General features: G+C 38.0%; 4 protein-coding genes across 11 annotated transcripts; all 4 read left to right on the top strand.

Moving 5' to 3' along the window:
• The first annotated feature begins 1,751 nt into the window (after nucleotides 1–1,751).
• LOC117626317 (farnesyl pyrophosphate synthase 2) lies at nucleotides 1,752–5,754 on the top strand. The gene is made up of 12 exons (XM_034357984.1): nucleotides 1,752–2,077; nucleotides 2,766–2,790; nucleotides 2,903–3,018; nucleotides 3,150–3,236; nucleotides 3,332–3,448; nucleotides 3,531–3,619; nucleotides 4,209–4,260; nucleotides 4,636–4,731; nucleotides 4,859–4,903; nucleotides 5,006–5,095; nucleotides 5,193–5,264; nucleotides 5,393–5,754. The coding sequence occupies exons 1-12, from the start codon at nucleotides 1,967–1,969 to the stop codon at nucleotides 5,519–5,521; spliced, it is 1,029 nt and encodes a 342-aa protein (XP_034213875.1). The 5' UTR covers nucleotides 1,752–1,966; the 3' UTR covers nucleotides 5,522–5,754.
• Nucleotides 5,755–6,870: 1,116 nt separating this feature from the next.
• Nucleotides 6,871–13,198, top strand: LOC117624467 (C2 and GRAM domain-containing protein At1g03370). Of its 5 annotated transcripts, none has more exons than XM_034355731.1 (10): nucleotides 6,910–7,268; nucleotides 7,464–7,861; nucleotides 8,257–9,480; nucleotides 9,879–10,061; nucleotides 10,240–10,523; nucleotides 10,649–10,765; nucleotides 10,923–11,185; nucleotides 11,555–11,720; nucleotides 12,021–12,293; nucleotides 12,388–13,198. In XM_034355731.1, the coding sequence occupies exons 2-10, from the start codon at nucleotides 7,513–7,515 to the stop codon at nucleotides 12,574–12,576; spliced, it is 3,048 nt and encodes a 1,015-aa protein (XP_034211622.1). In that variant the 5' UTR covers nucleotides 6,910–7,268; nucleotides 7,464–7,512; the 3' UTR covers nucleotides 12,577–13,198. The 5 variants fall into 5 exon arrangements, with proteins under 5 accessions (XP_034211623.1, XP_034211624.1, XP_034211625.1 ...); XM_034355729.1 differs by having other exon boundaries at nucleotides 6,910–7,338; XM_034355732.1 differs by having other exon boundaries at nucleotides 6,871–7,861.
• Nucleotides 13,199–13,644: 446 nt separating this feature from the next.
• LOC117626449 (protein phosphatase 1 regulatory inhibitor subunit PPP1R8 homolog) lies at nucleotides 13,645–16,828 on the top strand. Of its 3 annotated transcripts, none has more exons than XM_034358154.1 (3): nucleotides 13,645–13,964; nucleotides 14,406–14,851; nucleotides 15,470–16,828. In XM_034358154.1, the coding sequence occupies exons 2-3, from the start codon at nucleotides 14,415–14,417 to the stop codon at nucleotides 16,284–16,286; spliced, it is 1,254 nt and encodes a 417-aa protein (XP_034214045.1). In that variant the 5' UTR covers nucleotides 13,645–13,964; nucleotides 14,406–14,414; the 3' UTR covers nucleotides 16,287–16,828. The 3 variants fall into 3 exon arrangements, with proteins under 3 accessions (XP_034214045.1, XP_034214043.1, XP_034214042.1); XM_034358152.1 differs by having other exon boundaries at nucleotides 14,090–14,851; XM_034358151.1 differs by having other exon boundaries at nucleotides 13,645–14,851.
• Nucleotides 16,829–18,534: 1,706 nt separating this feature from the next.
• Nucleotides 18,535–24,382, top strand: LOC117623790 (BTB/POZ domain-containing protein At5g47800). Of its 2 annotated transcripts, none has more exons than XM_034354769.1 (8): nucleotides 18,535–19,342; nucleotides 20,958–21,015; nucleotides 21,252–21,283; nucleotides 21,460–21,609; nucleotides 21,837–21,906; nucleotides 22,246–22,644; nucleotides 22,745–23,491; nucleotides 23,652–24,382. In XM_034354769.1, the coding sequence occupies exons 4-8, from the start codon at nucleotides 21,551–21,553 to the stop codon at nucleotides 24,273–24,275; spliced, it is 1,899 nt and encodes a 632-aa protein (XP_034210660.1). In that variant the 5' UTR covers nucleotides 18,535–19,342; nucleotides 20,958–21,015; nucleotides 21,252–21,283; nucleotides 21,460–21,550; the 3' UTR covers nucleotides 24,276–24,382. The 2 variants fall into 2 exon arrangements, with proteins under 2 accessions (XP_034210660.1, XP_034210659.1); XM_034354768.1 differs by having other exon boundaries at nucleotides 22,240–22,644.
• Nucleotides 24,383–24,431: the final 49 nt, after the last annotated feature.

Below are 24,431 nucleotides of genomic sequence, written 5' to 3'. Positions count from 1 at the left end.
TAAAAGCAAAGAACGTAGAGGCAACAGCACCAGCATGGCAGCGGCACCAAAACAAAACAAAGAAAGGAATCTCATCTCTCTACCTAATTCAGCAATTGTGTACTCCCCCACGAGTCACCAATGGGGTGCTGGCCGTCGTCTCGTCGATCACTTCCAAGTAATGGGAATTGGACTTTGGCCTTTATCCTATCTCATGACCTCACCTTTTGTGCTTACTACCATTATGCCCTTACCCCTCTCTGGTTGGTAGATAGGTAGGATCATAGACGAGTAAACCGGCAAAATATTCTATTACCAATAGTCATGCATGCGTTAAAACTTTATTTTTTGGTCCTAATAATTTGCTGCTTTTACCCTTTTTTCTTCTTCTTATGAAAATCAATTTTGTCAATTTGATTATTACAGTTTCAATTCGGAGCAATTCAATGATACGTTTCAATTTCTATCAAAATCTTACGAATTTCATTAAGTTTTGATCATGTGCCCCTCATGCGTGGATGATTATTTCTTTCAGTTAACTCAAACCATTTAACGGTAAAACATAAATTTGAACTCTTCTCATTCACTTTTGGCGCGATTAGGAGTTTGAAAAGATTTGCATCTCCATGTTACAATTTGGATGAATTATGAGGAATTTAGCTCAAGTGGACCAAAATATCCCTATGCGTGAGGGGCACGTGGTTAAAACTTAAGAGAATTGAGATAAATTTTGACATAAATTGAACACATGTCCTTAAATTGCTTATAATTGAAAACTACAATGACAAAATATAGAACCATGTATTATATCCAATCAAAATGCAAATAAATAAATTTCAACAAATTTACGTGACCTTAAAAAAACAAAATCATGTAGCTTGTGCATTATAGGATGGATATCATATACATTTGTATTGTGGACACATGAACCTCTGTAATGAGGCAAACATTTAGATTGGGTTGTTTTATAAAATTGAGATATCCAAAATAATTTGTGAGGGGATGCAAGGAATTCAACTAATAGTAATAGTAATGAAATAAAATGTATGTAGAATGAAGTTTGGAAGCCAGAGCAGTCCAAAAATTTGCGCAGCCAATACCTCCCAGTAATTAATTACGAAAATGTGTCATAAATTAGATAATTACATTGTTAAGGTAATCATAATAGCAGCAACATACATTTGGTTCTTACGTACCAAATTGGTTTGATTTTGATTTTGTCCGTTTTCATTCTACCATTGGCAAAATGTATTATTCATTATCTATATATATAGCAAAAGGCAGATTCTATATTATGAACTTACTATTCATTTATTTCAACTAACTTTTTTATTTTATTGAAAAAGATGCTTTATTAGAATGTCATAAGATTATACAGCAGAGATAATGACTTATTTCAACTTACTTCAATTGTATTGTAAAACCTAAATTAAAAATGAAAGGTTCAGTGGCTAACACACACAACTTCATAACCGATGCATCGATTTTTCGGACAAAGAAGCTTTCATTGAAAACAAACGAGGCATACAAAAGAATACTATCCTGAAAGGCTAATAGAAACTCAGAGAAAAAAAAACTAAACTCACAGAGCCCAAAAATTCTGCATGGAGCCTAGCCTAGGCATAATGCCATAATCCGTGAACATGGGTGCTGGGACCCAAACACCTGCACATTCGCAAATAATTTTATTAATATATATTATTCTATTTATTTTTTTTCTCTTGTTTATTGTATTTGACTATATATCGGTGGATTCTAAAATCGTAAAATGCCGCGTAAAAAAAAAAGCCCCAATATTCTGACTTGTGCAGTGAGAAATCCAAGAATGGCAACAAGTGCAATTTTGGTAGAATGCGGATCCAATTGTGGAAGAAGATCCAGTTTAAAAGCTGAAAGTCACTGACTCATTTTCATCCCTCTGCAGTCTGTATTCTTATTATACATTACAAACATCAAGCGCATCTCTGTCTTTCTCTCTGAGTCTGGCATGGCGGATCTGAAGTCAAAGTTTCTCCAGGTCTACTCTGTTCTTAAATCGGAGCTCTTGGAAGACCCTGCTTTTGAATTCACCAACGACTCTCGTCAATGGGTCGAGCGGGTACCATCTTCATTTTTTACTTTTAGCTTCAATGCCATGCTTGCTTATTTTCAATTCGAGCTCGATAATGATGAATTGCTTCCTTTGTTCATGAAAACGAGAGAGGACCTCACTCAGAAGCAATATACAAGTACAGGGAATAGTGGGGTTGCATCAAATACATATATAAGACAGATCGTATTGATTTCAATTTTGAGGAAATGATACATAAAATAATTTCACAATCTGTGGTGGAAACTGGGTTGTCAGCATTTTACATTTGTTTTGCTCACATCAGTAGTATTAGCCAGCATAGGAAAAGAAAATCCCAGGGACAATGTCAAATACAGAAATCGAAGCCCACTTGCATTTGGATGTGAATAATTCTGCTATCCCAGAGAATGCCTAGACATTTGAGGTTCCATACATTAGTTATACAGTCCTTTTGCCCCTTCTACTTCTTAATTGCATCTCCTAGAAACCACCTAGGACGAATCACATGTTGATGCCCTCCTACATTATCACTAGTTCCCAAGAGTAATTTTCATTTTTACATCTTTGGTTGGTTGCTAATAATTTGGTATAGTAACTTTTGGCATACAGATGGGTTCCTCTGCATTGCATGTGTGTGGTGCGTAAGCATTATTTCATTAATATATGTACCTTATCTTTGGTTCCTGACTTCCCAATTTACTTTTTTCTGTTACAGATGATGGACTACAATGTTCCTGGAGGTGAGGGTTCAAAAGTCACGTGAACTTTTTAACCAAAATTTCTTGTGCATTAAGTTCAGTTTATCAGGTTAGCTCTTATTCAAGCACTTCTGACTCTTATTCTATCTTGCAGGGAAGCTGAACCGGGGATTGTCTGTTATTGATAGCTATCAGCTGTTGCAAGAAGGAAGGGAATTAACTGAAGACGAAATCTTCCTGGCCAGTGCTCTTGGTTGGTGCATTGAATGGGTATGATAAACCACTTCCATTATCATTTGAGCATGTAAATTCTTTTTTAGATATTACTGTTCTAGTTGCTTGAGCTTTTCTTTCGTTCATTGCAAAAGAAACTTACAATTTCATGGTGATACTACTTGCAGCTTCAAGCATTTTTTCTGGTTCTTGATGACATCATGGATGGCTCTCACACACGGCGTGGTCAACCTTGCTGGTTTAGATTGCCCAAGGTTTGTGGGAAGGGTGAACGTATAGAGGTTTCTGAGTTTAATTTGGTGTTGTGATTGTTAGTAAAGCAACTACCTTGTGAAACTGTATTGTGTAGGTTGGTATGATTGCAGTAAATGATGGAGTTGTACTCAGAAACCATATTCCAAGGATCCTCCGAAAACACTTTAGGGAAAAGCCATACTATGTGGATCTTCTTGATTTGTTCAATGAGGTAGTGGACTTGCAGAGTGTTGGCCTGATCAGTTTTCACTTTAATAGAAAGCTAAAGGCTAACTTATGTCATGTTTCCATAGGTGGAATTCCAAACTGCTTCAGGTCAGATGATAGATTTGATCACTACTATTCAAGGAGAAAAAGATCTATCCAAATACTCTTTGTCCATGTGAGTGAAATATTGTACAAAGATTATTGCAATAGCAAAATGTTTGTAGACATGTTAAGTTTTTAAAATAAGTAACCAATCCTTGTGCTATTCCTATTAAGAACTTAATGCACTATGCTGCAGAAAAGAATTACAAGAGCTTGCATGAAATTCACAAATGCATGTTGAGGGTTGAAGATAATCTCATGACAAGGACTGATCTTTTGCCTTCTTTCGTATAGTGTATTCATAAGCCTTCACTAATGATGGCACATTTGGCCGTCTGTACAGTATGTAATGCTTATGCATTCTGTGATCTATGGGTTATAAAGGTCTAAACAGCTTGGGTTCATGACCACTTATTTAATTCGTTGCAATAGGCTCTGAACTTTTGGCATGGTATGCTCGCCAGCAGAGTTAAATCTCTGCAGCTGACTGCATATTTCATTATTTTTTGTGAACACCTGTGGCCAATATTCTCACTTCTTGGGCTTAGGACCATTGGAACCTTTAGAGACCTTTTATGTTACTGTATGGTTTTTCTTTTAATATCATGCTATTCAACCGTTTATGTGTTTGTTAATATATAAATGGTTTGGATCTCTTGCAGTCACCGGCGTATTGTTCAGTACAAGACTGCCTATTACTCGTTTTATCTTTCAGTGAGTACTTTTTCAGCACTTAAAGGAATTACTACTTGAATTGTTAGTGTCTTTTTCAATTCCAGTGTGTGTGAAACCAGTATTTGTAAATCAGCATCTTCGTCCGTTTAGTTCTAGTTCATAAGCGGCGTTCCTTATCCTAGATTTTGTACCTAGTCTGTGAGATTTGATGTAACATAATACATCCTTGTTCCCAGTATATAAACTTTCTTTGGTCTCTGTTTAAGTCAATAAGAAGTCTAATTTTGAGAAGTACACAAAACATTTTGATTCCTAAAATAGTATTCATACCATAAGATATTCACATTCTATGACGTCTTATCTTATTTTCTTGTGTTTTACATTGAAGGATTTGTCTGACTGTGTTCTACTCAGGTTGCATGTGCATTGCTTATGTCAGGTGAGGAACTGGAAAACCATATTGATGTAAAAAACCTTCTTATTGAGATGGGGATCTACTTTCAAGTACAGGTAATTTTTTGTTGAATATACAAAATACCTGTAATTATTCTTTTGCATAAATCGTCCCCCCTCCACACAGTGGAACTCCTCAGTTATTTTCAATAACCTCTTTTTTTTCTTCTTCTTCTTTTAATAGGATGATTATTTGGATTGCTATGGCAATCCTGAAACAATTGGTAAGGTGAGATTCGGGGAGATGTATATTCAGCCTTAAATAGTTGAATATTTCTTCTGTTGCTTTTTGATGGGAATTCTTAGTCAAGTACTTTGTTTGTGCTATCAGATAGGAACAGACATTGAAGATTTCAAGTGCTCTTGGTTGGTTGTGAAAGCTTTGGAACTTAGCAATGAGGAACAAAAGAAAATACTATATGTAAGAGTGCCTTTTTAAATAATTTAAAAAATTATTGTCTGTTGTTTCCTAATCAAAATGAAGTGTTGTCACTTATGATGCGTGTGTGTTTGCACAGGAGAACTATGGGAAAGCAGACCCAGAAAATGTGGCAAAAGTAAAAGCCCTCTACAAAGAACTTGATATTGAGGTTGGAAGTTAATCGTATGAAACTAGTCCTAGAGTAATATAAGTAGCGTAGAGTATAAGATTTCTGGTATTGGTAGGTGCTGACAAGGTGTGCTTTTTTTAACCCAACTAACTTTGTGATTCTGATAGGGTGCATTTGCGGATTATGAGAGCAAAAGCTATGAGAAGCTGACGAGTGGTATTGAAGGTCACCCTAGCAAAGCGGTGCAAGCAGTGTTGAAGTCCTTCTTGGGCAAGATATACAAGAGGAAGAAATAGGAATATGTGGCTTTGGGAAGGACAGAGCTAGGTTGGAAGATGTGAATTTTCAGGGTTGTCGTTGCTGATTTCTGCTTCAATTTTTCTGGAAGAAAGTGAGAAAGAAAGAAATTCCAGTCGTGTTGTATTTGTGTTTGTATCCTAGTTTATTGCGTAAGGTTTTGCTTGCTTAGTTCAGTGTTGAATAAACATCATTAATCAATCAAAGTTCATAACATTCTAATTCAGACTGATGCAATGAGCAATCTCTCTCTCTCTCTCTCTCTCTCTTATATATATATATATATGTATGTATGTATGTATGTATGTATATACACATTATATAATCACAGAAGTACAGTTCTGAGACATGTAGTGATTGTCAAACCTGAAGCTGATTACCAGCTGAGATTGATCCTCGATCCAATATAAGATGAGAAACAAAATGTAATATAATGCTGATGAAGATGATGGTATGTATACACACATAGAAATGGAATGCTGATGATGGTGTGGTTGTTTTCCAAGTCGCTTGCAAATTGCAGCAAAAAATAAAAGATAATTAGTTACTGAATCAGAAGAAGAGTGTAAAGTTGAACTTGGCTTGGCCTGTGCTGTGCTGTTGTTGACAATCCAAAAGCTCATTGAATCAGAAGAATAGTGTAAAGTAAACAATGAGCATCCCTAGTGCCGACAGTCCAGTTGGCCTTAACCTTAGGCCTACATTCATCATACATTGATTTGACATTAAAATAGCTCTAAAGTTTCATTTCGAATAGTATTAATATACATAAGTAAAGAAGGTGGTGGGGTGGGGTTGAGCAATTGACGCGGGTGAACCGTGAGTGAATGAATGGATCCCTTCAAAGTAGCTGTGGCTGTCGACTAAAGTACCTTGCCTATTCTTTATTTAGACACACCAATAAATAAATTAGTTAATTAGTCAAGGTCATTTATTTTTCTTTAGTTTTGGTACTTGTTTAAATTAATTACAAGTTTCCTAATTTGTAATAATAATACTAATGAAATATTAAAATCAAGGCTACTACCTCATGGAAAGGTAGGCAGCCCCAACCATTCTTTTTAAACATACAAAACAAAACGTGACAAAAGACTCTCATGGGAAATTCCCCATACTCTAATCATTCTTTTTAAACAAAGCAGCTGCAAATTGCAATCCACTGAATGATGTAGCAAAAGAAAACAAACACACTCAACTAATTATTAGTATTATTAATACGCAATCTATTATTTGCAAAATCTAAAATCTAAAAAATAGAAAATGAAAATGTATTTTAATTGAGAAAGTCAAAAGTCAAACGTCCTACGCGCAGTAGGAAATTGAACCAGAGAGAGAAAAGAATAAAAATAATAAGGCTACTAAAATAAAACAAAGGAAGCCAAAAGTCTCTGAGCTTTTATAAACTTTTACTTCAAACATCTCCCTTCCTCTGGCTCGCCCAGCTTTCCATTTTGATCATCCATTTTACCCAAAAAAAAAAGAAGAAAAAAACTGACTTTCCATTTTGGATTGGATTGATGATAAATTTCCCTTCTTCTTCTGAAATTATCTTTCTTTCTAATTTTAAAGGGTTTGGCCGTTGGGCTTCTGTTGTGTCGATCTCTTCTTCCTCTCTCGTTCATTCTGTTTGTGTGTCTTCAAATTTCCGTTTAATTCAGAGAAATAAAGAATTCAAATTGTTATGAGCATTATCAATTTCGGGTATTCAGAAGCTCCGACCATCAGGCGATTTTCGTCGCATTGCCAGTGCGTGACAAGTTGGAGATTTTTCTCCTAAAGTTTCCCTTTTCATGATGTCATTCGTTTCATTCTATTCGTACATTTCATAATCCCACCCATTTATTTGATCAATTTTTTCTTATTGGCTTTGCTTTTCTTTTGTTTATTTGTTTAATTTTATCCTTATGTTGTAAATTGTAATTTTCGCATACATACATACAGACAAAGAATTGGAAGAATTTTTATCTTTTATCTGAGTGAATGATAAAAAATGAAGCTGGTGGTTCAAGTAATGGGGGCTCGAGATCTGCCAGCAATGGATCTAAACGGGTTAAGTGATCCGTATGTGAAGGTGCAGCTGGGAAAGCAGAAGTTCAGGACCAAAGTGGTGAAGAAGACCTTAAACCCATATTGGGGAGAAGAGTTTGCCCTGAGGGTTGAGGACCTCAATGAGGAGCTACTCATCTCTGTTTTGGATGAAGACAAGTACTTTAACGATGACTTTGTTGGCTGTGTCAAGCTCCCTGTTTCCCAAGTCTTCGATGCCGGCAATAAGTCCCTTGAAACTGCTTGGTACCCTCTCCAACCCAAAAGTAAAAAGTCCAAGAACAAAGATTGTGGTACGCTACCTACCCACTTGCCTTCTTTCTTATCCCATAGGTGACATAAATGATAAACCTTCCTCATTCCTTCATTCCTTCATTCCTTCTTGTCTTGTGCTATCTATTATTATTCATTTCTGCTGTGTGTTATTGATATTTGTTCGTAAGGATTTGCATTGCATCACTTTCTGTCAATATACCCAGTTCAAACTGTTGCAATCAGCTTCATTGGCTTATTTTTTAATTGAAGTTGCATCTCATGCCTCTTTTTTTAGAACAAAACTTGGGATTCTTGTCCCAAATTCAGATATTCTTCAGCTATTTGAGTTAAAATTGCAAATTGCTTACTGGCAATGCCTATTTGTGAATTGTAGTTACTTGTTATAATATATATATATATTTTTCCCTCACAGGAGAGATTCTTTTGACGATACATTTTTCTGTAAACAATTCATTTGCGGACTCAGCTTCTGATGGTGGTGACATAGGATTTGAATCACCTTCAAGGTCTTTCAGTGGTCCATCTGAATCAGCTTCTCCTGTGAGAGCGAGACAAGAAGAAACCGCAACCTTTAAGGAAGAGAAGCTTTGTGCGCAGAAGACCCTTGCTGGTCGAATAGCTCAGATGTTCAATAAAAATCCTGATACAGTTCCAGCTTCCTCAAGCAGAGTTGACTTGACCGAGCTTGCTGAAACTGCTAAGTCCGAGGTTTATGAGAGCAGTTCTGAGGATCAGTCCTCTTCCGCTACATTTGAAGAACTAATGAGAACAATGCAGTCACGAGATCAAGCGAGTGAAACCCCAAGCAACTTACCAGGAGGAGTGCTTCTAGATCAATTGTATGTCACTCCACCCCAAGACATAAACACTTTCCTATTTTCTCCAGATTCAGGTTTTCCAAAATCACTCGCAGAAGTGCATGGAACTACAGAATTGGAAGTAGGACTGTGGAAATTAGATAACAGCAGCGAGAGCGTAAAACGAGTAGTTACATATATTAAGGCAGCAACTAAGTTGATAAAGGCTTGCAAAGGAACTGAGGACCAAGTGTATCTCAAAGCTGACGGGAAGGTTTTCGCAGTTCTATCAAGTGTAAGCACTCCTGATGTTCCATATGGGCGCACTTTTAGGACAGAATTGCTCTACTGCATTACACCTGGGCCTGAGCTGCCATCAGGAGAACAATCTTCACGTTTGGTAATATCTTGGCGGATGAATTTTCTGCAGAGCACCATGATGAAAGGAATGATAGAAAATGGAGCCCGACAAGGTTTAAAGGACAGTTTTGACCAGTTTGCTACTTTATTGTCCCAGAATGTTAAGCCAGTTGATTCAAAGGATCTTGGGTCCAATAAGGACCAGGTTTTGGCATCACTGCAAGCTGAACCCCAGTCTGATTGGAAGCTGGCAGTACAATATTTTGGCAATTTCACTGTGGTCTCCACTGTATTTATTGGGTTGTATATGCTTGTACATATTTGGCTTGCCATACCCAGCACTATTCAAGGGCTGGAGTTTGTTGGGCTTGACTTGCCAGATTCAATTGGTGAATTCATTGTCTGTGGTGTCTTGGTTCTTCAAGGAGAAAGGGTGCTGGGGTTGATCTCACGCTTCATGCAGGCCAGAGCGCAAAAAGGTACATCAATCTTAGTGGTTGCTCTTTCTTATTAACGACAACAGACTCTTATCCTGTTAATCATATTACCTTTCTCTAGCTGAGAGTCTGATCCTTCTATGTTACACAATTCATTCATTCATTTGTACGGGAATGAGTTAGATAGATTAACAATTACTATCAGTTTCACAATACATGCCTGGTCTTTTATCTACTCCCATAAATTCCACTTTTTAAATAGAGAACTGCATTGTTTTTTTTACTGCTTTTGCTTGCTCTTCATTTATTTTTCTCCTCTATTTGGGGGACACAAACTTTGCATGTCCCGAACTGTTTCTAAGCTGTTCTATGTTTATCTTCTTTTTTCTTTTGTTTCAAATGTGATTTATCCTTTATCTTCTTTGTGTGTCTAATAATAGGCAGTGATCATGGAGTCAAAGCCCAAGGAGATGGTTGGCTGCTAACTGTTGCCTTGATTGAAGGAAGTAACATAGCAGCTGTTGATTCAAGTGGGTTCTCTGATCCGTATGTAGTGTTTACTTGCAATGGGAAAACTAGAACCAGCTCAATCAAGTTCCAGAAATGCGATCCCACATGGAATGGTGATTTTCATTTTATTCTTAATCAACTTTGTTTGATTTTGAATTTATACTTCTTATGAAGACATTTTTCAGTATATAATTGATTATAAATGTCAATCTAAAATTTAGAATATATTTTTAGATTATGCAACATTTATAAACTAAATCTAGGTCTGAATTGATTTCTTGTTGCTCGCAGAAATATTTGAGTTTGATGCAATGGATGAACCTCCTTCTGTGCTGGATGTGGAAATCTATGATTTTGATGGACCTTTTGATGAAGCTATCTCTCTGGGCCATGCTGAAATCAATTTTGTAAAAACTAATATTTCAGATTTAGCTGATCTGTGGGTTCCTCTTCGAGGAAAGTTAGCTCAGGCATGCCAGTCAAAACTCCATCTGAGAATTTTCTTAAATAACACAAGAGGTGGCAACGTTGCAAATCACTTTTTAACAAAGATGGAGAAGGAGGTGGGCAAGAAGGTACAGCAGTTCAATACTTCTGAAATTCATATTACCAGTGTTCTTTTTCTTATATTCCCTTTTTAGTAGTGTTCTAAATTCCTTTCATATATTCCTGCTCATGATTTTTAATTAACCTATTGTAGATAACTGTGCGGTCTCCTCAAACAAATTCAGCCTTTCAAAAACTGTTTGGGCTTCCACCAGAGGAATTTCTCATCAACGACTTTACCTGTCACTTGAAACGAAAAATGCCCCTGCAGGTGCCGTTAACATGGTTACAAATCTGTTGAAATTTTCCTAACACTAGACTTTCTATTTTTTTGGGCCATACCTAGAGAAAGTAACCTTTTCTTTTGCTCCTCATGAACTGTTATATGCATTGTTAGTTAAATTTCACGTACAGTTCTTCCCTTGCAGGGCCGCCTATTTCTTTCTGCAAGAATAATTGGATTCCATGCAAATTTATTTGGTCACAAGACAAAGTTTTTTTTCCTCTGGGAGGATATAGAAGAGATTCAAGTTGTTCCTCCTTCTCTGTCATCTATGGGAAGTCCAATTGTAGTCATGACTCTGCGGCCGGGTAGAGGTATGGATGCAAGGCATGGTGCAAAGACACAAGATGGGGAAGGCAGGCTGAAGTTCCATTTCCAGTCCTTTGTGTCTTTCAATGTAGCGCACAGGTACTCGAAGGGCATCCTCTTCAACAAAATTGGAACTTTTTTATTATTTTTTGTGAGCTTTTTGTCTTTAATTGTTTAATATCATCTGATTGGCATATGTTTGGTCTGCCTTTGTCTTCTTTTTTAATTAAACTAGATATCTTTCAGCATATGTTTGGTCTGCCCTTGCCTTCTTTAATTGTTTAATATTGTTAGGGTATCATCTGTTGTGCATGAGTATCCCATCTCAACTGACCTTATACCATTTTCTGAACAATTGATGCTTGCATAGGATAAGAGTCGATAATGAAAACAATGTTCTACGACAGTAAAAGAATAAACATGATATCATATCTCATGTTGACTCAAACATCTGATATTTCTGAATAGGACAATCATGGCTCTTTGGAAGGCTAGATCTTTGAGTCCTGAGCAGAAGGTGCAAATAGTTGAAGAAGAATCTGAAGTCAAGATCCAAAGTGAAGAGAGTGGGTCTTTCTTAGGCCTTGATGATGTCAGCATGTCTGAGGTTTATTCTTCTGCTCATTCAGTTCCTGTGAGCTCGCTCTCTCTCTCTCTCTCTCTCTCTCTCTCTCTCTCTCTCCCCCTTAGTGCAACTAAGAATATATCAGCATCTCACCTGCTTTAGGGTTAGAACTAAACCCTTGCTTTTCCCCTTCTGCGGATGCTGTGCCCCATGGAATCAGAGTAGTTAAATTAAAGCTTCCTTCTAGATTATGTGATGCGTGTGTGGCACTTATGACTATACAGATTTCAGTTCTGATTATTTTAGTGTCTGCATTGTGTTAACATATGTCTTCACTGACCATCAAATTTGTCTTGTTCACAATTTTAGACAAATTTCTTCGTTGAGCTATTTGGTGGAGGTGAATTGGACCGTAGAGTTATGGAGAAAGCTGGTTGTCTTAACTATTCTTACACCCCATGGGAATCAGAGAAGGGTGATGTGTGTGTGAGGCAGATATATTACAGATTTGATAAACGTGTTTCCCAGTATAGAGGAGAGGTGACTAGTACTCAACAAAAGTCCCGCCTTTCTGATAGAAATGGTTGGCTAGTTCAAGAGGTCTCGACCCTCCATGCAGTTCCGCTTGGTGACTATTTCAATGTATGAATGACATGGAACTTATGTAGAACTCTGCTTAAATAATTGTTTTTATAAATGTCCCCTGACTCACCTTGTTTCCCTGCATCGTTTGCAGCTTCACATTCGATACCAAATCGAGGATTTGCCCTCAAACTCAAAGGGATGCCAGGTAAAAGTATACTTTGGGGTTGAGTGGCTCAAAGGCACTCGGCATCAGAAAAGAATTACGAAAAATGTACTAAAGAATCTGCAAGATCGCCTGAAAGACACCTTCAGTGTAGTTGAGACGGAATTCACAAGATAGTGGCTGGATTTGGGGCATTTCTGGGATTGTAGGCATTTGACATGAAGAGTGCTGTAGAAAAAGCACATTTTTCCTGATATTTCATCTATCTATGGCCAAGTCTAGCAGAATTGAGCTTGACTGCATTATGTGTCAGCTTGGAGACCATCCAAATGAGTGTTTAAGCATTGGATTGCAGAGGTGGTGCAATAACGTTGGTATGATGGATTTGAAGGCGTAGACGAAACAGTGCTTTGTGGCTTTGAGATAAAAAAGTGGACTAGTTTTGGAGGGCTATTTGGTAGTTGCTTGGTGGTTGTGAATAACAGGTGCAGAGATTATGCAATAACGCGGTCATCATATTATGAAGGTTTAATTCCTCAACCTTGGTAGTACATATGGAAGTGGCAGGTCTAGTTTTTGTGGTCTTGCCATTTCTGGCAAAAAGCAGCCCTACTTGGTGTTGGTGGTGGTGAATGGTGATCATTCTTTTAGAATAGCTCAAAGTCCGATTATTCTTTTTCTTTTTTTTTTTCTTTTTTTTTGTTTTGTTTCAATAGCAGTACCAAATTGTAGTTTAATTTGATGTGGCCAATTGCTAACTTGCGATCATAAATCCATTATTTAGTCTTTTCCTGGTCAACAGCTGAACTCGATTATTTATTTTTGCTCGAAAGCCATTTCTTCTTCATTTCCCGTGAAAACAAAGGGAATTGAAACAATGGAACTTGATTATTCTAAGTATCCTTGGAAGACTCATTACTTAAAAACATTTTGTAGTTTAACAAAGAAGAGAGTCAAGCATAAGAACAAGTACCCAAAATAGAATCATAACTACCTTGTAAAAGTTGAAATTTCACTCAAAAATAATTGAACGCCAACAACTGATGTCATGTCTCCAACATTAGTCTTTGGAGATGGCAGTTAGTATCCAAAAGTTGATGTCTCCAGACTCCGGCATTATTCTTGAAAACAAAGGGTATTGGTTGCTGTATTATATCAATTCTAATTACCTCTCCCAGCTCCAAAAGTTAAAAAATAATATAAAAATAAACAAAATAATAAAATCCCAATCCAGAATCTAGGGCAAAAAAACAAAACAAACAACAGAGTGAGGAAGCAATTAAATTGAAAAAAAAAAACAGAGTGAGGAGGAGGGAAGGAAGCAAAGGCAGAGGAAGGAGGCAGCGGCTTTTAGGTTTTAGTTGTTGTTGTTAATGAAAATAGCTTGGAATTTCAGAGGCCCCTTTATTAGTTTAGTTCGCCCTCTCAAGTCTCCAGTCTCCATTCTCCTCTGAAGCTCTCTGGTTAGGCAGTTCCTTCCCTCCCTCCCTCCAAGTCCAAGGCCTCTCTGCCTTGTTTGGCTTCGAGACTCTCAGACTGAGAGTTTGGGACTGCGAGACAGCTTCGTAAGTCTCTTGGAAATTCCTATAACTGTGCTTTTGCTTTTATTCGGCATTCGATTCTTGAAAAAACTGTAATTTTGATGGTTAGATTAGATGATGACATGAGATCTGCCTATTTTGCTTATTAGGCTTTGGGATGAGATTATTAGATTATAGCAGGTGATAGAAGAGGAGGACGAGGAGGAGGCTTCTATTTTCTACTCTCTACTCTCTACTTTCTCTCCCTCTATCTCTTTCTTCGGTGGACTGTAGCTCCACTCCATTTTACAAGTTAGAAATAGAATAGAATAGAATTGTATTGATGTGATTCAGTGGTTGTTGGTGTGAGACTCCGATGCTTCTATATATATATATATATGTATATGTATAACTTTCAGAATTCAGATTTCACGTACATTCATCCTTCTCTCGAGTCCTGAGTCCTGAGTCCTGACTCATTTACAGAACTGCATCATGTTCGGAAGAGCTGGGCTTGATCGATTTAAGAAAGCTCAGTCCTTGGAACCCTTTTCGCTCAATCCCAATTCCAATTCCAAATCCACTCCCTTGCCCTCTCTTTCGCATTCGCAGCAAGCCCAACATCAACCTCCTCCTCCCCCTCTTGCACCTCCCGAGGCTGCCCCTCTCGTGGGGGTCGAGCAGACTCCGCAGCAGCATCTCACTCAGCTTGGTGGGGGTCAGTCCACTTGGCAGCCCCCTGACTGGGCAATTGACCCCCGCCCCGGTGTGTATTATCTTGAGGTTGTCAAGGAAGGTCAGGTTCTTGATCGCATTACTCTCGATAGGCGTCGCAACATCTTTGGCCGCCAATCTCAAACTTGTGACTTTGTGCTGGATCATCAGTCCGTTTCCCGCCAACATGCCGTTGTTGTTCCTCACAAGAATGGAAGGTGAGTCACATCTTTTCTCAGTTTACCTTTTACATCATTTACATTCAGTTTCTATTTGCTTCAATTGCATATAATCTTGTTATTTATATGTTGGTGTAATTAGTTTATGCTTGAATTCCAGCTGGGATAGCATAATTGGTTTGTACTTGAATTCCAGCTGGTTGTACATATCTGTATTGTGTGCTTGCTGTTGGTTTTGTTGATCAAGTGAAGGTTTTGTTGACCAAGTTAAAGTTGTTCTGCATGAGGGTTCAGAACTCTTAGAAAATTGGAAGAAAAGATGAACAAAATAAATACTCTACTAACTTTTATCTTTCCAATCTTAGATTATAGAGCCAGATGGTTGACTATTTCAATGGTTTTAGATTTAAAGAAGAGGTTTCTATTTTTAGACTAAACAAGAGTAACCTTATGAACTGAAACATCAATTTCATGATTCAATTGATCATCTAGGAGTTTCCGGGATTGACCTATTTCACCACCATGCTTTCATGATGGCCATGGCCATGTCCTTCATATCCATGATAGTGTTGGGGTGATTGCTTGACCCATTTGTGATGCTGTTGGAGTTTTCTTTCTTCCATTTAGTGTCATTTACAAGCTTTATCCCTTCTGCAGCATATATGTAATTGATTTGGGATCGGCACATGGCACTTTTGTTGCAAATGAACGAGTGACTAAAGATACCCCTGTTGAGCTTGAAGTGGGGCAGTCTTTGCGGTTTGCTGCATCAACTAGAACTTATATCTTGAGAAAGAATGATGCAGCTCTTTTTCCTCGTCCTTCACTGCCTGCAGAGGTTAATCTGCCTCCGCCTCCTGATCCCTCTGATGAAGAAGCTGTCGTGGCTTATAATACGCTACTAAATCGTCATGGTCTGACCAGGTTTGACGTAGGGCCTATGTCCCGTGAGTCTGGTGACTCAGGTGCACAAGGTGCCACCCAGCAGCCAGAGAGAGCGTCCAAGAGAATTAGGAAGGCAAGAGTGTCATTCAGGGATCAAGTGGGCGGAGAGCTGGTTGAAGTAGTCGGGGTTTCAGATGGTGTGGATGTCGAGACTGAACCTGGTCCAGTAGGTGTAAAAGAAGGAAGTCTTGTTGGGAAATATGAATCCCTTGTGCAGATTACAGTAATACCCAAAGGAAAGGAGCAATTATGTGCGAAGGAAGACAATTCTTCCCAAAAAGGCATGACTGAAAAATTACAACAGGTCTTAAATAGAGTCAAAACTGCTCCAAAGGGTGGGATTTATGATGACCTTTATGGAGACTCTTTTTCAGGTAAAGTGGGTTCTTCCTGGGCATATCCTTCTGCGGGTTCTAGTGGTAAACAAGGTTCTCCAGGTAGAGAAACCGATGAGAAGGCATTAAGTGTAAAGGTTGGAACTAACTCAAACCACGCTGATGATGATGAGGATGATTTATTTGGTGATTGATTGAAGCAAGAACTCAGTGGATGATTTATTTGGTTCTCTTTTTTGGAGGTTGAAAACCTTCCATGAAAATTATATGGTCTTGCTTCCCATGTGAATGGGATTTTTGTTATAGCTCATCAACAAATTTCTTTGTATTGGTTTGCCCTGACTCATAATCTCCAAGTTGGTTAATGTCCGAGATTGTGGCTTCGAACGCATGTAAGTTTGTGGTGAGATGCTGATTGCGGGTTGGTGTGTGGGGGTGGGGACATAGTTTTGTAGCGAGAGGGTTTGTCGATATCTTTGTTACTGTATCTCCTCGGTTCGTAATATCACCATAGGTTTGTAATGTGGGGGTGGGGACATATATTTGTACTGACTGATATAGGTTTGTCATAATATCACCATCCTGCAATTTGCATTGCATTATACTTGCGAAAGTGGCTTTAGTCTTTTGCCCCTTGACCTCCTCCACTAAAGATTTTAGCTGCAAGTGCAGCTCTCCTGTTCCTGTTACCTTAATATATGAAGTTCAAGGCAACGAGTAGCTTGCTTTTTGTGTATGATACTTGTATACATAGAAAGAAAAAAAATTTGATTGAAACCTTATGAAACAAAGAAACAAGGAGAGTTTTCATATACGTCGGTGTGTGGCCCTAACAAAATACACACATACATACAAACATGTATGTATGTACGTAGAGGTAGAGTATAGACATGAAAAATGAGAATTCCTGAAAAGCAAATAAGTTCGGCAAATAATTAACAGGAGAGATCAAAGAGGCATATATGGGCAATGCAATGGGGTGTACACAACTGAACCTGATTGCCCAAATAAGGAAAGATCCTTGCTTTTTGGAAATTTCAGTACTACTACTATTAGGCTAGAGAGGCTAGGCCCATTATGATGGAGTAGAGATTGACTACCGCCATCACCTGCACATGCGTTGCAATTATACAAGTTGACATTTTATTATCTAGGCTGTAACTAGTTTCTTGCCGTGGTAGGCTAAATTACATTCATTTTGGATCGAGATTAATGTTCAATTACGAAAAAAACAAAATTTAAAAGAAATTATAGCTAGCTAGCAACAACATATTATATAATTATATATATATATATAGAAACTAAAGGAAACAATTAATAAGAAGGGGAAGATCATCACTTATTTTGAAGGGAAAGATGTCAGTAATCGTAGACTAGTAGTACATATAATATAAGATTGGATTGGACAGGTAATGGGTATATTTGGCTCTACTACAGTAACATTTTATAATTTCTCATAAACTTAGTAATAGGAGATTTTCTCCATCCTATATACGGGTACATAATAAGTAACTAGAAAGTAACAAAAACAGAAAAAAGAAACTTTCTCATAACGAAAAAGGGCCATGTAGTTGGGATTTTGCAAAGATTAGTTTTAGATAATGGGCAATGATAACAAGATCTAATTAAGAAACTGGAAAGTAATTTACATACCTTAATCGACACTTTAGTTTGGACTTTAGTGATGATATCATGATGATCGATCATCACTTGATAAGGCTAGGGCCGCTTGGCACTTAATTAGGTTGGAATCGAAGTGGCACAAATTAAATTATTTTAGGGTTGGAAATGAATAATATTAACAGTTAGCTCAGCCATCTTTCAATCAAATTCAAACGAAGAGATTATATTGAAGGGATGGGCCGGGACCCTTAAGAATGATCGCATATCATCTCATGCATCATTAATTATGAAATATCCAAAAAGCGATACACATACACGGGAATATAATATTGCACAATGCACACGAGTGCTTGTGTTTTGTGTAGAGTAGAGAGCTTGGTTGAGAGAGAGAGAGAGTGGGAGAAATACTTGTCTGTGTCTGGCCCTGGAAGCAACCGACAAGGGGAAGGCACGGCAATCCCATCAGCGTGACTGCGAGATGTAACCAACGGTGCAGGAAAAGACACGTGGCCGACATGCATGGAAATGAGAGAGAGAGAGGACCCAAGCCAACCAACTAATGAAAAGGGGTTGTGCAGTGTACAACAGTAGAAGAAGAATATACCTTACATAGTGGGGGAAAGCATGATGAGGAAATAAGATTTATTCACACACACACTCACATACACACAAACGAGGACAAGACTGGGGAGGGAGGGATCTGTCTTTAATTTCTTTCCTTCTTTCTTTCTTTCTTTCTTTCAATGTAATATACATATATATATATATACATAAAAAGTGTATATATATATATAGCTAACTAGTCTCAGGAGGACTAGCTAGAGATGAACAAGATGGTCCCACGTGATAGAGCATGTTCCACCCCATGCCACTAGGAAGGAGCACTCTCTTTCTTTCTCTCTCTTTCTTTAAGGCCTTCTCACTTCCCACTTGCAATCTTTGCACAATCTGGCAATATTGCATGCTTTTTGTGATTTCAGTTGAATTATAATTCTGATTCAATCATAGAGCACCAATTTCAAGCCAGCCAGCCTATAGCTGTTGGACTGCTCTCGCTTGGAGCTTTTGGATCCTGTCCTGGGGAGAGAGAAGAAGAAGAAGAAGAAGAAGAAAATTAGACAAGAGCTGTTCGCGTTCGCTAGAAGAGACCTGTCTTTTCCAACATATATCTATAAGGAATTTCCCTTCTTTTTCTATTCAACCAGTTTATCATAATGTGCGTGCTTTTCATACATTACCATGTTGACTAATCCCAACCAACCACACAAGCACGCACTCTCTCTCTCTCTCGGGACTCATTTCTCTTTAGTTGGTGTCTCACAGGCACAGTAGTTGCTTCTAGCTAGCTATACAGAAACCCATAATTACTCTCTCTCTCTCTCTCTCTCTCTCTCTCTCTCACCGAGGGTTATATGCATGAAATATTCTATTTCACGTTGCATATATGCATCTGATCCTCTCACGTTCATTTGCACCCAAGCATATATACTAAGTCCTGTTCTCCTTGTTGCTGGCTAGTGGTTTCCCATCAGAAATTATATATATTAGTTGGATATTCATTTGGTTCTGCAGCTACACTCGCTTTCTCCAATCCAATTCAATCGGTCCACTCACTTGAAGTTGCAAGGTAAAGTTGCCGCTTTTTCTACTGTAAATTAATGGTGCTAGCTGTTGCCTTGGAATTCAACAACTTCAATTGTTTACTTGCGGTACCCTCTTCTTATTAATTTCATTTTTATCACTACTCACTGGAATAAGCATCATTAGCTGAGTCGTCCCACCCCTGATTGATTGCTAATATGATCCTGTTAATTAATTAGTATATAATAAGTTGAGGGAGATTGGAGTGATCTGATTGATAATAATCTAGCTAGCTAGCTTATAGCTTATATGCGTACAAATACATCTCCAGCTAGTGGCTTTCCATTCTGTTATACCATACGTACAGATGAGATGAAAGAAAGAAAGATTCTGCCATACTTTGCTAGCTGCTAGAGGATAAGTATAAAATGTCCAAAAAGTTAAAAAAGAAACTAATTCCAATTGAATATGGACAAAATAGAAATGAACAAAACCTTGTGGAGCTTGTGGAGGGGCTCTTTATTATCAATGTCAAAAGTGAATTAATACAGTGAATATATTGCTTATGGTGTTGGGGATCTGGGCTTCTAGCTGGCCGGCTAGCTAAGTATAAAGCTACCTTTAACAAAAGTTTCTTGTAAGCTACTAGGCTTCTCTGCATTTGCATGCATTCCTACTTTGCTACTTGGAACAAAAATCTCAAGGCCTTTTTTCCCATCTGATACCTGGTACCGCGTGTTGTGCCACATTATATATACATATACATAATACATACACATATACATGCTTGCTTCTCTCTCTCTTTACTTCATTTGTCTGTATAAGCACATACCACACTAGCCCTATCCATCTCCCATTTCAACCAATCGTATCGATCAATGGTGATCATAAAAATGCCTACCAATTGTCTTGAAAAAGAGAGATTCTTCTTTCCATTTCTTGCATTTATACATGTTTATTGTGCATTGATTAGAGTCTTGATTTGATGAAAAATATAGAGCTTCACTCCGATGGAGATGGAGGAATTCATATAAAATGTTATATGAATATATAAATCTTTCCCCTGATGATCCACATACTCACTCTTTACATTCAGGCCAAAAAAACTAATATGATGTCATTTAAATGAAACTTTAATTATTGCATATATATAAGTAAATATGAGTACAAAATTACTAAGTTCATCAGTCATCAGGTTGTTGGTATTTATATCAGTTTCTGGTTGATGCCTTCCTAACGTACGTCAGTCAGTGAGTCAGAGTGAGAGATTCAGTGTAATTAAATGAGCTTCAACAACTTATATATATATATATATACTAACTTCCAAATGATTCAGATATAAAATATTTTGCATGGCTCGTGTTGTGGCAAACAAGCGAAGGCTGGAAAACCAGTATCCTTCAATTCCATTTGCCTCTTCAAGAGTAGCCAGAGAGTAGACTGACACCCTTCTAATATATATTGATTGACTTAATTAATTGTTAATACCAGCACCAGCACCTCTCACAGTAGACACTACTGAGAGCAAAAATTATTATTATTATTATTTTTTGTTCTTCCCTTTTTTTCTTCTTAATTGATGTCATTTAGGAAAAAACCCCCTCCTCCTCCAATAGCTAGCTAGCTATAAATTAAAGGACTTGCGGCTGGGTGCTATGCAGGAACAATGCGTGATGGTGGGTCCTCGAGACACCTTGTTGGAGGAAAGATGATCATCAGGTAAGGGCCATAACGTCTACTTCACAACTTCATTCTGATATGATCGAATTTCCATAATTTTATATTTATTGTTTCTTTTTCTTTGACAATTTTTGTTTATAGCATTTGATATGCATTTTTGTTCTTCTCTTCTTCTAACCCATCGTCTTCTTTTTTTTCTTTAATTTTCGTGATTGTGGATTTTGGCGATTCCAATTTGCATGTTCATTCGGCTACTGAAACTATATTAAAATCAGCTTCGTACCTCGGCGGCAATCCTTCATAATTTGTAAGTATCTCCTAAGTTGATCAGTTTCAGCTGATGAATTAGCTTGATTGGTCTTTCTTTCTACTGAATCTAGCTAGCTAGTCGATACATTTCTTTGTATTAATTAATTAATTAATCAGTTACCAATTCAGATGAAACTGCATTATTATTAATTTTAGGATCTGAATCTCTTTCAGAAATCATCCGAAAGGGCATATTGTTGCAGCAGTTTTTTTGAAGGCACAACTGTTTGATCTTTTGTATTAAAAGGAAAGTACCAATCCAGAAATGAAGTTTATGAAAATTGGGACCAAGCCGGACACCTTCTGCACAGAAGAAGCTACCAGGTACTGTGAGCTGTTTCCAATTTTGTCTCATAGTCATATATGAGGGGAAATTAATTGACTTGTTTCACAAATTGTATGGAATGAATTTTCCCATGTGTATGAACTCACACACAGCTCACATAGTAAACCAAAGCTGTGTACTGGATTTTAATGCGAAATGTTGTTAATTTGTGAGCTGCAACAATTTCAGCACTTCCAGAAGAAACTGATTTAATTTGTATGCGCAGGACTGTGATTTCAGATGTACCGAGCGACCTTCTCATACAAATTAACAACATCAGTTATCTTCTCCATAAGGTATGTGAATAACGAATCATGTACGTACCTCGCTGGTGCAAATGCATGAATTATCACAAATCTATATGCATACTAGTCTATGGTTGTGCAATCTTTCTGCTGATCAATTGATCAATAGTTCCTGTGTATTTTTATGTTTAGCACATGGTGGTGCTTTTAAAGCATAAAGTATTCTTAAAGCATCATAAAACCGGAGAAAGAAAGGAAAGGAAGACCATAGGAAAAGAAATAGCATTTCAATATTTCACGGAAAACTATTGCAAAACATGCAGCTAACGGCTGTGCATATGTATGCTTGTTCTTGGAAAGGAAGAGATAATTGTGCTTTCTTAGCTGCAGTTTCCACTTGTTCCAAAATGTGGCCTCTTACAACGGCTTTGCTCTGACTCTGGTGATTCTGAAAAGGTCAGCATAGAGCTTCACGATATTCCAGGAGGTGAAGATGCTTTCGAACTGTGTGCTAAGTTCTGTTATGGAATTACGATTAACCTCAGTGCGTATAATTTTGTACCTGCATTTTGTGCTGCTAAGTTCCTTCGAATGACTGAGTCATTAGAGAAGGGAAATTTTGTTCCAAAACTCGAGGCTTTCTTCAATTCGTGCATTCTTGAAGGTTGGAAAGACTCCATTACCACACTAGAAACCACAGTAAAGTTGCCAGAGTGGTCTGAGAATCTTGGAATCATCAGAAAGTGCATTGATTCAATTGTTGAAAAAATCCTTACACCTCCAGCAAAGGTCACGCATACATTTATATGTTATTGCATGCACTTCCTTCTGTCAGCAGCAGCAATGCTGAAACGGAAAATGATTAAATTGATCTTAATTTGCATTGCAGGTCTCATGGTCCTACACTTATACTAGACCTGGTTACACCAAAAAGCAACACCATTCTGTTCCAAAGGATTGGTGGACAGAGGATATATCAGACCTTGATGTAGACCTGTTTCGGTGTATAATTACTGCTGTTGCATCAACGTACATGCTGCCACCGCAGCTCATTGGTGAAGCTTTGCACGTCTATGCTTGTCGTTGGCTGCCAGACACCACGAGACCGCCTCCACAAACAGATGAGCAATTTGTGGAGAAGAATCGAAGAATTGTTGATACCATTGTGAGTATGATTCCTGGAGATAAGAGAGCAGTTTGTGTTGGATTCTTGCTAAGGCTTCTTATAGTTGCAAATTACTTAGGAGTGTCTCCAGTGACAAAGACAGAACTATTAAGGAGGTCCAGTCTACAACTCCAAGAGGCAACAGTGAATGACCTGATTTCTCAATCACACTCGCCCACTGACCCAGAATTTTACGATATTGACTTGGTTGTGGCAGTTTTACAAAGTTTCTTGGTGCTGTGGAGAAGACAATCCCCTGCAGCTGCTTCTGCTTCTGAATCAAACGGCAGCAGCGCCCAGTTTTTGGGAACAATGAGAAAGGTTGGGAAGCTCATCGATTCTTACCTTCAAGTCGTTGCCAGGGATGCCAACATGCCAGTTTCAAAACTGGTATCTCTTGCCGAAGCTTTGCCAGATATTGCAAGGGAAGACCATGACGACATTTACAAGGCTATTAACATTTATCTAAAGGTGATTCATTAATTAAACTGAATGCCATTGCCATTGCCAATGCCATATATAATTTCAATACATGATAATCAAATTAATGAGCAAGCTAAGAACAATTAACTCTATGAACATTACCTGCTTGATTATACATGATATCTATATTTATTATTAACTTAAGCAGGAGCATGGTGATCTGAGCAAGGCAGACAAGAAGCGCCTCTGCCGCATTTTAGACTGCCAGAAGTTGTCGCCCGAGGTACGCGCTCATGCTGTGAAAAATGAGCGGCTACCATTGAGGACTGTTGTGCAAGTCCTCTTCTTTGAACAAGACAGAGACAGAGCTTCCAACTCCAAGGCAGCAGCAACTCATGATCATCATCATAAACATAAACGACTGCCACTTATGCCCTCCCAGTCCCAGTCCCAGGAGCTCTTTTCCACAGGAAAACAAACAGTTCCAACTAGCAGAGAATTAGATATTCATAATGGTCATGGTCATGGACATGGTAAGCTAAAACTGGGAGCAGCAGATCATCATGATAAATTCACTAGTAGTAGAGGGGATCACAGCACAAGAAGAACCAATGTTGCTGGACAGATAGATTATCCGCTGCATTTGCAAACAAAAAGATCAGATGGAAAGTTTCCCGTGGGAACCGAAAGAAAGATTGTTAGCTCAGCAGAAATACAAGAACAAGTAGAACATCAACTAGAAACGGGATCTGGGAGCAAGTTGGATGCTAAGAAGATGATACAAAGGGGAAGTAGATCGGACCATGGCCGCGACAAAGGCAAAGATAGATAGCAAAAACGTACATTTTCCTTCTTCCCTTTGCACTTATTGTAATTAAGGTTTTCCCTTTTCATAAAATCTGTCAGTTAACGATCTTATGTTATGAGCCCTCTTCACCATTTGTGTTGTAAACTTAAAGGGTTCTTGCTGTGGGGAATACCAGAATAG

The sequence above is a fragment of the Prunus dulcis genome, chromosome 4, assembly GCF_902201215.1.
Source record: "Prunus dulcis chromosome 4, ALMONDv2, whole genome shotgun sequence".
Taxonomy (NCBI): domain Eukaryota; kingdom Viridiplantae; phylum Streptophyta; class Magnoliopsida; order Rosales; family Rosaceae; genus Prunus; species Prunus dulcis.
Note: the sequence above shows the minus strand (reverse complement) of the source record. Positions and strands in the feature narration are given on the sequence as shown.

What these genes read in the sequence shown, in the direction of transcription:
- LOC117626317 (XM_034357984.1), top strand. Translation starts at nt 1,967, where the DNA reads ATGGCGGATCTGAAGTCAAAGTTTCTCCAGGTCTACTCTGTTCTTAAA. An exon ending in TTGGTTGGTGCATTGAATGG is followed by an intron (nt 3,019 to 3,149) that starts GTATGATAAACC and finishes TACTACTTGCAG; the next exon opens with CTTCAAGCATTTTTTCTGGT. An exon ending in GGATCTACTTTCAAGTACAG is followed by an intron (nt 4,732 to 4,858) that starts GTAATTTTTTGT and finishes TTCTTTTAATAG; the next exon opens with GATGATTATTTGGATTGCTA.
- LOC117624467 (XM_034355732.1), top strand. Translation starts at nt 7,513, where the DNA reads ATGAAGCTGGTGGTTCAAGTAATGGGGGCTCGAGATCTGCCAGCAATG. An exon ending in AGAAGGAGGTGGGCAAGAAG is followed by an intron (nt 10,524 to 10,648) that starts GTACAGCAGTTC and finishes AACCTATTGTAG; the next exon opens with ATAACTGTGCGGTCTCCTCA. An exon ending in TCTTTCAATGTAGCGCACAG is followed by an intron (nt 11,186 to 11,554) that starts GTACTCGAAGGG and finishes ATTTCTGAATAG; the next exon opens with GACAATCATGGCTCTTTGGA.
- LOC117626449 (XM_034358154.1), top strand. Translation starts at nt 14,415, where the DNA reads ATGTTCGGAAGAGCTGGGCTTGATCGATTTAAGAAAGCTCAGTCCTTG. An exon ending in GTTCCTCACAAGAATGGAAG is followed by an intron (nt 14,852 to 15,469) that starts GTGAGTCACATC and finishes TCCCTTCTGCAG; the next exon opens with CATATATGTAATTGATTTGG.
- LOC117623790 (XM_034354768.1), top strand. Translation starts at nt 21,551, where the DNA reads ATGAAGTTTATGAAAATTGGGACCAAGCCGGACACCTTCTGCACAGAA. An exon ending in TCAGTTATCTTCTCCATAAG is followed by an intron (nt 21,907 to 22,239) that starts GTATGTGAATAA and finishes GTGCTTTCTTAG; the next exon opens with CTGCAGTTTCCACTTGTTCC. An exon ending in CTATTAACATTTATCTAAAG is followed by an intron (nt 23,492 to 23,651) that starts GTGATTCATTAA and finishes TAACTTAAGCAG; the next exon opens with GAGCATGGTGATCTGAGCAA.